Consider the following 12201-nt stretch of genomic DNA (forward strand, 5'->3'; position numbering starts at 1 on the left):
CTTCTCCTCATATTCATTGCCTACTTCTTTATGGAAAAGTGCAGTATAAGAAATTTAGGAAAGAACTGTAACCTAAAGAACGTTAAAAGTGAGATGAAATTAGAAGGTAGGAAAAGTTCTTAAAATAGATTTCTAACAATACTAACTCAGAGTATCATGTGGTAAAAAGACTGAATTGACATTCAGGAATAACCCTGGGATCAGAGAAGCATTGTATATATAACCTATGAAATCATCCTATTTCACCAAATTTCATGTTAGTCTGAAACATGAAACATCTCTGTGTAGCCTTATATGTTCCTGTTTAAAGCTGGACTAGAAAGCAGAAATTTGGGGAGGAATTCAAACAACTATAAAGATTATCAAAAACAAAAGGACTGGAACCTCCTATGAAATGTTCAAAGAGATAAACTTTTTGTAAGTCCTTCTTCACTGTTTCAGCTCATGATGACTGTCATAATGTAACTGCAGGGGAGAAGGGCTGATACTGATCATTCCAATAATAATCATCTTATAAAAGAAATATCCAAACTTGGCCTGAAGATCTTTGTAGCAGCATATCTTCATCAAATGTTCTTTGGCTTACCTAGTTCAGCTTCCTTTGTGGAAAAGCATTCTAACAGAAGCTTGCGGTGGTTAATGACCACAGACGGGATAGAAGAGAAAAATGCGCTGACTCACTGAGACGAAGTAAGCAATGGAGGAGTTAGTGTAAACAGAGGTTGTCAGAGGGGGCTTTGGAATCTACTTCTCTGGAGAGTTTTAAAAATAGGCCAGGCACTCATCTCCCTGGGATGGGCTCAGGCTGCACAGTAGCTAGAGGACAGCCACAGCCCTCTCGTGTTCCCTGCTACCTCTACTGTCTACAGATGACAACAATATCTGAGGGGCCTCTGGGCAGGGAACTGGTGGTAACCTGGCTCGTTTCTAACTAGAGTCCTTTTTCACCCCATGGAATGATAAGTATATAAGTGAGGGTGGGGTCAGATTGTTCCCTGAACCACACTCTGTTAGCATTACCGAGCAGGGTGCTCCGTCCACCAGCACCGTCAGCTGAAAAGCATGGATACCAGTTAGTATTGAATGACAGCGCTCTGTTGGATTTTATTTGTTCCATTGTTTTGTGTGTCTGTGTGTCTTTGTGTATGTGTGTGAGAGAGAGAAAAAATATAGTAAGTTATACTAATTGGAAAGGAAATTCAGTTAAAAAGTCTGGAAAACATCCGGGGAAAATACCTTCATGTTCTTGTGAAGCATTTGATTCTGATGTTAGGCTCCAACCCTTAGCATTTGAATTTCCTTGGATCTGAGGCTTATCCAGGATTGTTGCCTCTTGCTAGCAGGTGGGGGGGTTCCTCTTAGAGAATGAGCTCCATTCTAGTCCCCTAGAGCTACTGGGTCATGGCCAGCTTCTCAGGGGAGCCGAAGGGACAGCAGAGCTGACAGGCACAGCGAGAGTCAGCTTTAAATACCTTGCACCCCATTATCTGGTGGGTGGGTGTTGTTGCTAATTGTTCTTCCATTTCAACAAAGAAAGTGGTGAGTCACGAAAAATCAAGGATGTTCCATCTTAAGGATTAGGCTGAATGCTTTCAAGAGAAGCACTTTTTTTTTAAAGATGAATTTTATCCTATAATATTTTTCCAATTTATTCAGGTACTTTGTCCAAGGAAAACAGTATATGTGTTATGCCATGTAACCAGAATCTTTAGAATTAGTACAACTTTTTCTCAGTGAAGGTCTATCTTTATTCACCAAGTGGGCTCAGATGGCCTGTGTGGGGTGGGGTACCTGCCAAGGTCACAATCATGCAGGCTGCCCAGAGGAGAGTGGACCTGGCAACCCACCACCTAGTAAATTTACAAACAGGTGGTGAAACAAGGAGTTTCTTCTTTTGTACTTGTTCTTTCCTCAATGCCTCCCATAATCGTTGCTTTTCTAAAAGGTCAACTTTGTTTTTTTTTTTAGGAAAAGGAGTCTTTCCTTCATCTCCTAAATGCTAAGTTGATGCCCTTCCCTAGAAGTCTTTCCATTAATTAAGTTGGCCTGAAGGTCATAAACCATGATCGATATGGAGGCTGGTTGCTGCAAGGTGCTAATTGACATCCCCAAAGAGGAATAGTGTCAACAATCAATAGAGAAGAGCAGGACACTGGTAGACTCATGGCTTTGATTTTTGAAAAGGTATGGGAATGCCCTGTGATGTTTTCCCCCCGTACTCCTTTTGAATGTTAATGCTTTCTTGAAGATGATTTCAGACACACTGCTAGGATACTGCCTCTACTCACTGAAGCAGAATTCTCTGAAGAGTTGCTGAGGCAGAACCGAAATCATGGCTTGCCTCAGAGAAGCAGCTGTATTGGCCGCTAATGATGCCTCACACAGAAAGACGATGCTCCTTTAACTCGGGGTTTTAATGGGAAGTTTCTAAGCCTGAAACAACAGCTTTAGCTCTGGGGTGTGCCATCAGCTGCTTGCAGCTACCACTGCCTACTGCTTTCTCACAGCCTGGTCGGGAAGAATGGAAACTAAGGAGGCTTGTAACTACCTGTAACTGTTCCACCAGGAAATGGATCAAGTGTTTGTTCAGCCAGCTCCAGGTATTTGACCAAAATCTGTGTCTATGGTGGGCTAATTAAATGCTTTCCTCTAACTTTAAATATATGCATGAGCCATGATCGCATGGATGCCTTTTGGATCCAAGTTCTGAATTTAGATCGAGCTGTCAGATAAAGTCTAATTAAATAGTTGCTAGGTAAAGTTAATGCATGGGGGTGAAATGTAATGATGCCTGTATTTTTAAAGCATGCTTAAGTTTATAATGCTACAGATACTGGATAAGAGAATAGTAAAACAGGCTTTTTTCTTTGCTAAGCTGCAGTAAATTATTCTTGAAAGCTCTTTGCCCATTACATTATTTTCTATTCGCCTAAAACATCCAACCTTCCAAAATGTAACAAGGATATTCTAATTTGGATCATGACCCAAACAACTCATAATGATAGTGCTGACTGTCCCTGTTGTCCCTGGGCAATGTGCAGCTCTAGCCTTTTGAGGTATCAGCAAGCACTCTCTTTCACTAGGAAACACACAAGGAAAGAGAAGGAAAACTGAGTTGAACAGTAAGGTTATTGTTTGGACTTTAAAGTTCCAGTTTGCTCGTGGTGCCTTTTGACACCCCCGTTTACTGACTGGGCACTCACAGGCTATTTTTCTGATGTTCTCAGCAAAGCTGCAGTCTTGCCCTGCAGTCCCTTTAAAACTGGTAAAGCAGATGTTAGAAGGAAGATGAAAATAGGGAGGAAGCAAAGCTGAGGTCAGGGCTCAGGCTGAAGATAAAGGTCCCCTGCTGACCAGCATGGTAAACTGGCTACAACAGGGTTCACTCCCCAAACCAAGCAGCAGATGTGTCTGCAGGCTGACTTTGCAGAGATGAGCAGAGGAAGCCGACCTCCTGTGCAGCAGTGAGGTCTAGCAACAGTTCTGAAACTGCCTGTTGAAATTTGTAGCTGACCACATTCGCTTGTCTTTACAATTGTTGTCTATGGGCTTTCTACTAGCCATGCGTCTAATTTTCGAGTGTATGAATTAATATTTACTCCTAACCATCCTGTGAATTTGGAATCATCAGGGCTATTGTATCAGAATAGGAGCGGTGTTGAAAAAGAGGAACATGGAAGTTGCCATGCATTTATGTGAGCCAGAAAAATGGGGAGAGGGCGGTTAAAATGCCTGAAGCACTTAGAGTCAGGAAATCTCTACCTCGAGATCTTGGCTGGCCACCAAAAGGGCCATGTATTCTTTGAATTTATAGGAAACATTTTGCATCTTTGCATGTATATCCTGGAATGCAAGCTGTTCTTCGCTGGATTCGTACACAAAATTTCTATGAGAAATGAGGTAGCTTTGGTGGTGGGCTCACAGTTGTGGAGGGAAATGTGTAACAGGGTTGACTGGGATGTTTACACATCGGGGGTGGGTGGCTGGGATGGACGATATACCTCCAGACACTCCAGCAATACAGACAGCAATGCAGTTGAGGCTTCCTTAAGCTCAAAAAAGTAGAGAGTGATTCTAGTCTGCCTCACTTTCAGGATATATTATTTCTTCCATTTTTACAAGACATGTTCACATTTCAACAGCCAAGCTTCAGCACTATTACAGGATAATGCAGCACTTTGAGGAAGTTTGTTCCTGTCAGTTGTTGCAAATTCAGTCCTGCCTACCTAGCCAACTCCCTCCCTATTTCATAGTCTACAGATTGGTCTCACTAGGCTGCTAGATAAATATAAGCAAGGTACACAGGACGTCTTTGTGGGACAAGGTGTCCTGTCCATCACATGTGAGTGTAAACTGGACAAGCCTGTGAGTGTTCTTGCTCGATGGTTGAACTGTTTTTACATCGGCTTTTGAAAACACATCAAGTCACATAACTAGGTTTGTGGCCTACAAGTTTTAAAAACTAGGTACAGCAATTATATGGTTTCGGAGTACTCAAAATACAGACTGCATTGTTTCACAGCACCCTGCAGGGCATTAGCAGTTGAAGGATGATGACCTTCTACTCATTCCCCTCTGAAGGGGGCTACTCTTGAGTTTTTTGATTTGGAGTGGTTTATTTAACAATCTCCATTCCTGCGTGGGAAATGAGCAATAAATCTCATTTTGCACAGCAACGAGATAAAGAGAAAACAGTCCTTCCTCATCACCTAGTTTTTGAACAGCTCACAATGTGCCAGGCAGGACTATACACACACTGCATCTACTGCGGCTGTTATTGCAACCCATCGCAAGAGGGACAACCACAAAAGTGAGACGGTGAAATCAAATGCCTGTGTGTGCTTTCCCAGGACAAGGGGCCAAATGCAATGAATGAATTCTGTGGCTGTCCCTTGAAAAGTCAGAAATATATCATTACTTTAAGATAGTTCTCTCCAGACAAAATATTTTTTCTTACTGTGAAATTTTATAATGAGATGAATAGCCCAAAAGTTCCAAGCTTGAGAAGGATATGTGTTGACATTGATAGTTCCCATGTAAGACAATACAATTCAGGATATTTTAAATGGCTACCCTTCTCCATCCAAAAGCAATCTAGGTAAGAAAGGATTGACCCCTTAAACAGAAGGGAGAGTGCTTAATTCCAGCTGATTTCTATATTTCAGACCCTACCCATCAGCAGCGAGGCCAAAGAAAATGTAAAAAAACCAAACAACTGCTTCTTAAATCATGAGCTCTGTGACTATTAAAATGTCACTGTGACTCAGATTATTTGTGATTCTTTGAAACAAGATCTATTTCAATCACAATGGTCTAACATCCCAGTTAGGATGGATGACATGTTCTTTTTTTCACCCCTTCTCTGTACCACCCAGCACCTCCAAGTTTGAATTCAGTTCCCTGAACTCTAAGGGGCCAGAGGTTTGTTTCAACCTCTATTTAGAGAGGCAATGATCCCAAAGCAGCAAGGAATTCCTCAAGGAGCCTGTTGTTTAAAAAGGGGACGATGAGGAGCACATCCTCAGGAGATACATCCTGTAATAGGTGCCGCTGCAGAACGCAGGTGAACTGTTCCCAGGGACAGAGCGCAGGAAGCGTCGGTGCCTTGGGTGAAGGGAGGACCGAGGACCTGCTGGGGAGGAGGACTTTGGCGTGGACCGGGGGGAGGGAGAGAAAGCCGCAGGTGGGAAGAGGGCGAGGAGGAGAGCATCTGGCGGACAGCATCATAACTCAAAGCTCAGAGGTGGGAAACCTGGAGGTGTTCAAAGGATACCAGGTGTGAGGTGGAGCTGCCGAACGGCCAGAGTTGGGACTCTCTCCCTAGGTGACTGCAGATCAATTACATGTAAGTTTATTCTTGTCCACTGGTCATTTTGCTCAAAACCAAATGTGATTTGATCTTTGTTCCTTTCTGAACTTACTTTGAAAATATAGTAATACCTCAGAAAAATTCCACTGACAGATTGCCATCTAATTTGTGGTCCAGAAAACAGGTGTATTAGGTCCACAAGAGGGTTAAGCGGTTGGTGAGGGGTCTGGGATATTGGAGTACAAGGGTTTTCTGAGGGGAGGAATGGTAAATCTGAGCTTAGAAAGATGAATCATGACGCAGTATAGAGGAAGAATGGGGTAAGAAAGAGAGGGTTTCTCTGCAAACGGACTAAAGTGAGTGGCTGACAGTGAGAATGGCTATGGGTGAGATGGGCTCCTCACACGGGGCTTTGTGACTAATTCAGGGTGTTTGCACTTTGTGAACTTAGAGTCCAAGGAGCTTAGTTTGAGAAAAGGGATGTATTACATGACTTTTGAAAATGGCAGCTTTCAATTAAGCTTTCCTTGGTCCATGTTAAAATTAGACTTTATTTCCACATACAAATGGACCAAGCAAAGGGGAGACAGGTGTGCTGCATGATAGGGAAAGCCAGTCAGGATTAAAATACTGCTGTGAGTGACTCTGGTCCTTCTTAAAATAACTGCCTTTTGTTGTTATTAATGCTGATAATGGTTGCATCAAAATCTTCCAAAATAATTTACTTGCCCACATTCCATTATTCATCTGAAAGGAACATTTCATTGTTTAGGTAAAAGCAATTGTGACCACTCCCTAAGAATCATTTCTACCCCAAACGGGACACTTTACTCTCAGGCACTTACAAAATTTGGATGCCTTTGAATATTCTTGTACTGTGGTGGCCAAGTGATTGTATTTATTTCTATTTCTGCATCTTACACTGATGCTTCCTTTAGCTTAAACATGCTGTTGAGCTTTCCAAATTTGTAAATTATTGATTAGTTGATTGCAGTTTTAAAATCAAGCAGGCTCTTCTAGGGATTTCAAGCAGTTCCAGGCAAAACTGGGAAACAATTGGCATTTCTTTCTGAATCTCTGGATCTCCATCTCCCTTCATAACCATCTCCTCTTCTCTTCTCTACCCACTTTCCCTCATCCTTCCCCAGGACTCTCCCTCTGGACCATCAACTCATAGCCCCCACGTCTGGTTACTGCAAGTCCCTCTAGCAGCCCCTTGCTCCCAGCAGGATCTTCCTTCAATTTCCTATCTACCTCTTTTCCCCCTCCTCCAAACAGGAACAGTATTCGAAGACAAATTCCTGCTAATGTGTTAATGTTTCATTTCCCCTGGTAAAATACTGCACTTTAATAGAGATCTGTGATGATTTGACCAAATGAAGTGATTTTAATAGGAACTTGGGCATCATAGCATGCTGGGAGGGGAGAGGCTTACAATCTGTAAAGATCTGTAGAGTTCTCAAAATGCTTTCATCTCTCTTGTCTCCTCAGTTTGGTTTATCTAAAAGGGGTTGGTGGTGAAAGGCTCAGAGAACAAGAATATATATATTTATATTTTAGCGGGCTTCTCAAAACCCGCTAAAATATCAGGTTGCAAAGAGGGTTGCAAAGAGGTTGCAAAGATCAGGTTGCGAAGAGGGTTAACTATATCCTTAGATCTGCCTTTTAATCAGCATAGCATGGTAAAATTGCAAATTAAAACTGAGTGTTAAGACATTCTAATAGTTGGCTTCCCTGTGAAGAAGTGAGGCCCCAGACTCATGTATAGAGAGATGTTGCTGATAATCTGAATTGAGATGACTAGGTTGTTTACTGGGGCTTCTTGTAAAGTTTGCCCATCACTGCATCCCCCAAATGAATGGTGTACCAGTTCTAAAACCTGAGTTATGGAATAAGCCTAGGAATTATAGGATGCTTAGCTAAGACAAAAGGACTTGATACTTTGCCTTGTACAAAGGACAAGGCTGGAGAAGACTGGTCCAGGGTGTCATGATGGTGCTCATCATGATAGTAAAGTGAAGACCAGGGGTGGGAAGGGAGGGACTGGAAAAGTATTGCTATATTAGTCAGACAGCTCATGGCTAAAGGTGTCATTAACACAGTTTCAAAAGGTTCTATATCTACTTCTCCACTGTCGTCATTGAACTTCACAGATCTAGCAAACTTAGTGTTGTAAATTTACACAGTTAATGGTCCTCTTTTTTCTTCTATTTCCCTTTCAGATTATGTAATGTTTTCATTAAAAAAAATTCCTAAAAATGCAGACCTGTCTTGGCTGTGTTAAGGAACAGATGAAGAAAGTGGCTCTGGCTTCACTTGGGCCAGAGGGAAAATGGACATAGTAAAATGGATTTTAGTAAGCCATGGGAAGGCCAGGGATCAGAAGGACATGGAAAGACAAGAGGCAACATAGTGGGTCTCAGTGGTGAAGAACTCTCCTGCCAATGCAGGAGATACAAGAGATGAGGGTTCAGTCCCTGGATTGGGAAGTTACTCTGAAGGAGGAAATGGCAACCCACTCTAGTATTCTTGCCTGAAAAGTCCCATGAACAGAGGAGCCTGGCAAGCTACGGTCCGCGGGGTCGCAAGAGTCAGACACAGCTGAGCACAGCACAGCTTAGACATCTGTTCCTCTATCACCACGAGGCTCTCTTTTGACCCAGGTTTTGGGGAATTTTTTGCTTGGTATGATTAAGTCCAGTTTGGGTATTTGGTTGGGTATGGATGTCCTTAGAAGCACCAGGGAGAGCTTGGCTACCTTTCCTGTCCCCTCTTCAGTTCCTATTAAGATTAGCACCCAAGACTGGCAGGGTACTTAAAAACAAGCAAACCAAGCCCAATCCATGAATATCCTCTATACGCCTAAGGAGATGTTTTTTAAAAACAGTCAAATTTTCTTCCAATCGTATTTTAAAATAAAAATGAATCATAAATCAATCTACTGCAACTATTCCAACCTTTAAAATATTCAAAGTCAAGGAGCTGCAAAATATTTCCCCTAAACTGGTCACTCCTTCCTCCCAGATACCAGTTGTAGTTCCCTTATAAACTATTTTTAAACTGTAATTTTATAAACTTTGAAGTGTCAACATATACACAAACTGTTGTTATGCTCACTAATTCTATACCTCAAGACAATGATTATAAGTTAACTGAAGAAATACTATGTCAATCCTTTAGGCCATAATTCTATTTTTATTTGGTTGCTTATTTTCATTGAGCATAATTTCTTTTGAATTCATGGTAATTTCCATAGATGACTATGTAATTTTTTTACAGATAGATTCATAAATATGTCCTATGACTTACCTATATAGTAATGTCTGATGTAAGTACTTTTCTTTATCAAATTTGATTTAAATGGGTTTAGTTCAATATATGAAGCTTTCACTGGCCTCAATGGCTACTTCAATATGCCTTTAAAGACAAACAGTAATATCCATACACGTTAGTTTTTCTACTAGCAAAATGGAAATAGTGATAACATTTCTTTCTTTCTCTTCCTCTCACCAAATGGTCTTAAATAAACAGTAGGAAGCTGCTGTAAGGCTTTTTAAAAATGCAATCAATTTCTTTTCCCTAGCTCGGTTCTCTAGGTCCTTTCCAGGATCAAGCATTGAACCATGTTTTTGTATTTTGATGAAAAGAGAAAAAGCAGCATGAGTTGGATGGTTGGGAGTCTGAGACCCCTCCCTTCTCCCTTGGCCTAGATGAGGTGAGAGAGAGCAGAGGAGAAGCATGGTAGCTTCCTTAGTCCTGTCTTCAGTGAAGCAACACTTTGTTTCCTTTGCTTTTCATCTTTGTATGCTTTTCAAAGGTTTTCCCTGACATTCATCTTCATGATAGCACCGTGAGATAGCATGCAGCCATTTCTACTTCTCATCTTTCCAACTTAGTGACCTCTTCAAGGTCCCACACACAGTACCACGGAGGCTAGAGACTCAGGACCCAAACCCAGTGCTCCTTGAGAGAGTTTCTATGTTAAGCACCTTTTCCAGCCTGGCTCAGACAATGAAGAATCAGCCTGCAATGCAGGACACCCAGGTTTGATCCCTGGGTCGGGAAGATCCCCTGCAAAAGGGAATGGAAACCCACTCCAATATTCTGGCCTGGAGAATCCCATGGACAGAGGAGCCTGGTGGGCTGCAGTCCATGGGGTCGCTGAGAGTTGGACACAACTGAGCACCTTCACTTTCACTTTTCACTTTCATGCATTGGAGAAGGAAATGGCAACCCACTCCAGTGTTTTTGCCTGGAGAATCCCAGGGACGGGGGAGCCTGGTGGGCTGCTGTCTATGGGGTCGCACAGAGTCGGACGCGACTGAAGCGTCTTAGCAGCAAAGTGACTAACACTTTCCCAGCCTCAGTTTCCTCGTGCTACAGAGATCCCTGCTTTCATGGAGCCTGTGATAGACTGGCTATCTTCTGTTGTGTTTAGCTACAGTCCTGGCACACAGCTGGTATCCAGTCAATGGTCTCATTATAAGAATGATGCGAGAGTATTATTATTGGAGGGAATCTGGAAGAGACTTGGCAGGGAGGCTTGGTTTGGATGTCAAGTGGGCAACACATCTGAGGTCAACATTACCTTGTACATTTCTCATCTTCTCTACTCTGGTTGCCCTCCCTGCCCATCCCTCCTGGCCCCAGGTGGCTACCCTGAGAACAGTCTGGTAATTTCATGCAAGAGTAACATATTCTTCCCCATAGTTATATGTAATTAAGCATCCCTGTTGAAAAAGCTTTGCGAATGCTTCTTCTCTCTGAAAAACAGGATGGTGAGCCTAGAAATAAAGTTGCCCTTTGATGTTTACTCCCTCTCCTTCCCTTCCTTTCTCTCTGAAGGCTCTCCAAGGTGCAGCCACCATGATCTCGGCAGGCTGATGATGGAAGAGAAAGAAGCCGGGAGACCCTGTGCTCCAGCATCCCTGGACAATGGATGGAGGACAGCCAGTCCCTTCTCCTCTGTTGCCCCTTGGGAACGTGTCATCAGATTCTAGCATGTCTCTGGAGCAGAAAACCACATTTGTTTTTGTGATTTTGTTGTTTATTTTCTTGGGCATCCTCATCGTCAGGTGCTTCCGGATTCTTTTGGACCCATATCGGAGCATGCCAACCTCGACCTGGGCTGACGGACTTGAAGGCCTGGAGAAAGGGCAGTTTGACCATGCCCTTGCTTAGCAGGATAGAAGCAGGAGTCCATACTGAGGAAGAGAAGTGCTTTGTGTCTCAGTGAGAGGTTTCCTTTAGTCACCGTTCTCAGCAACTCAAAGTCTTCACCCTATCTGGTTCTAGAACCACAATCCATTTATTCAGTAAACATTTGAGGACATTGGAAATGGAGGTTTCTATTACCAATGCAAAATAGGAAAGTTTCAGTTTCGACATTTACTCAATGAATGAATATTCTTGAATGTGTGTGATGATGAAGTCAAGAGTACCAATAGTGACTTTGCCTGAAATGAGGCCCTACTGGACCTGGGGGGCTGGACTAGGTCACCAGGAAGACAGACCTGGTTTGAATCTGAAGGCAGAGCCAGAACAGACTTCCTTGCTCTAATTTTGTCCCCCAGCTTGTTTTATTTTCATGGGAATCTGGGTCCTGGGCAGAGAATGAGGAGGATGCTGCTGAGTGGATGGACCCACAGCAGGTACTTGTTGTCTCCTAAAGCTAAGAACAATGGGAGGCAATTGGGAATGCTTAGAAGAAGTGATTGATCCCTGGGAAATATGAGTGAGGATGATATTATTTTACTTTTCAAATAAAATGAATTCAAAGGCTTGTGGAGGTTTGCAAACTATTTACTAGGCCAAGTGCATTCTATGTATTCATATTAATAACATGAGTAGAGGTAGTGATACATAATCTGAATTTACTTTCTTTGCACAATTGATCGAAATAATAGGTGGCTATTTCAAGTTGCGCTTTTTTTTTTTTTCAATAAAAAGCTAACTGTTTGGAGGAGAAGACATTTATAGTCTTAAGAAGAATGTATGCTTATGACTGATATAGAAACCAAATAAAACTTTTCAAGAAACAGAAGTGTCTCCTCTCTCTTATTTCAGCGCTCTGGAGGCAGTGTGTTATATCAACTGCTGAGGACTAATTGTTCTGAGAAAGAGAAAAAGACCAAAGACCATAAAAGGTCAACTAATTCATCCCTCTCCCATTTCAGGAAGGGCTTCCACAGATTGACACATGGGACCTGTTCTAAGCACTGTTTAAGTCTCCCAAAAAGAGAGCTAGGAAAACCCCTTATTTCAGCTCCGTACGGATAGGAAAATCTTTCATCTAAACTAAACTCCTTAAGGCTGCATTTAAAGTCTATGTCTTCTAATTTTCTCCTCAATTAGCCTTAAAAAAAAAAAGTTTATAAAAGGAACTATGCCTA

General features: G+C 42.3%; 1 protein-coding gene across 2 annotated transcripts; it reads left to right on the forward strand.

Moving 5' to 3' along the window:
* On the forward strand, window positions 1010-11849 carry CTXN3 (cortexin 3). Of its 2 annotated transcripts, none has more exons than XM_005682683.3 (3): window positions 1010-1072; window positions 1969-2600; window positions 10655-11849. In XM_005682683.3, exon 3 carries the CDS (start codon window positions 10745-10747, stop codon window positions 10988-10990), a length of 246 nt encoding a protein of 81 aa, XP_005682740.1. In that variant the 5' UTR covers window positions 1010-1072; window positions 1969-2600; window positions 10655-10744; the 3' UTR covers window positions 10991-11849. The 2 variants fall into 2 exon arrangements, with proteins under 2 accessions (XP_005682740.1, XP_013820806.1); XM_013965352.2 differs by having other exon boundaries at window positions 1969-2184.

The sequence above is a fragment of the Capra hircus genome, chromosome 7 (assembly GCF_001704415.2).
Source record: "Capra hircus breed San Clemente chromosome 7, ASM170441v1, whole genome shotgun sequence".
Classification (NCBI taxonomy): domain Eukaryota; kingdom Metazoa; phylum Chordata; class Mammalia; order Artiodactyla; family Bovidae; genus Capra; species Capra hircus.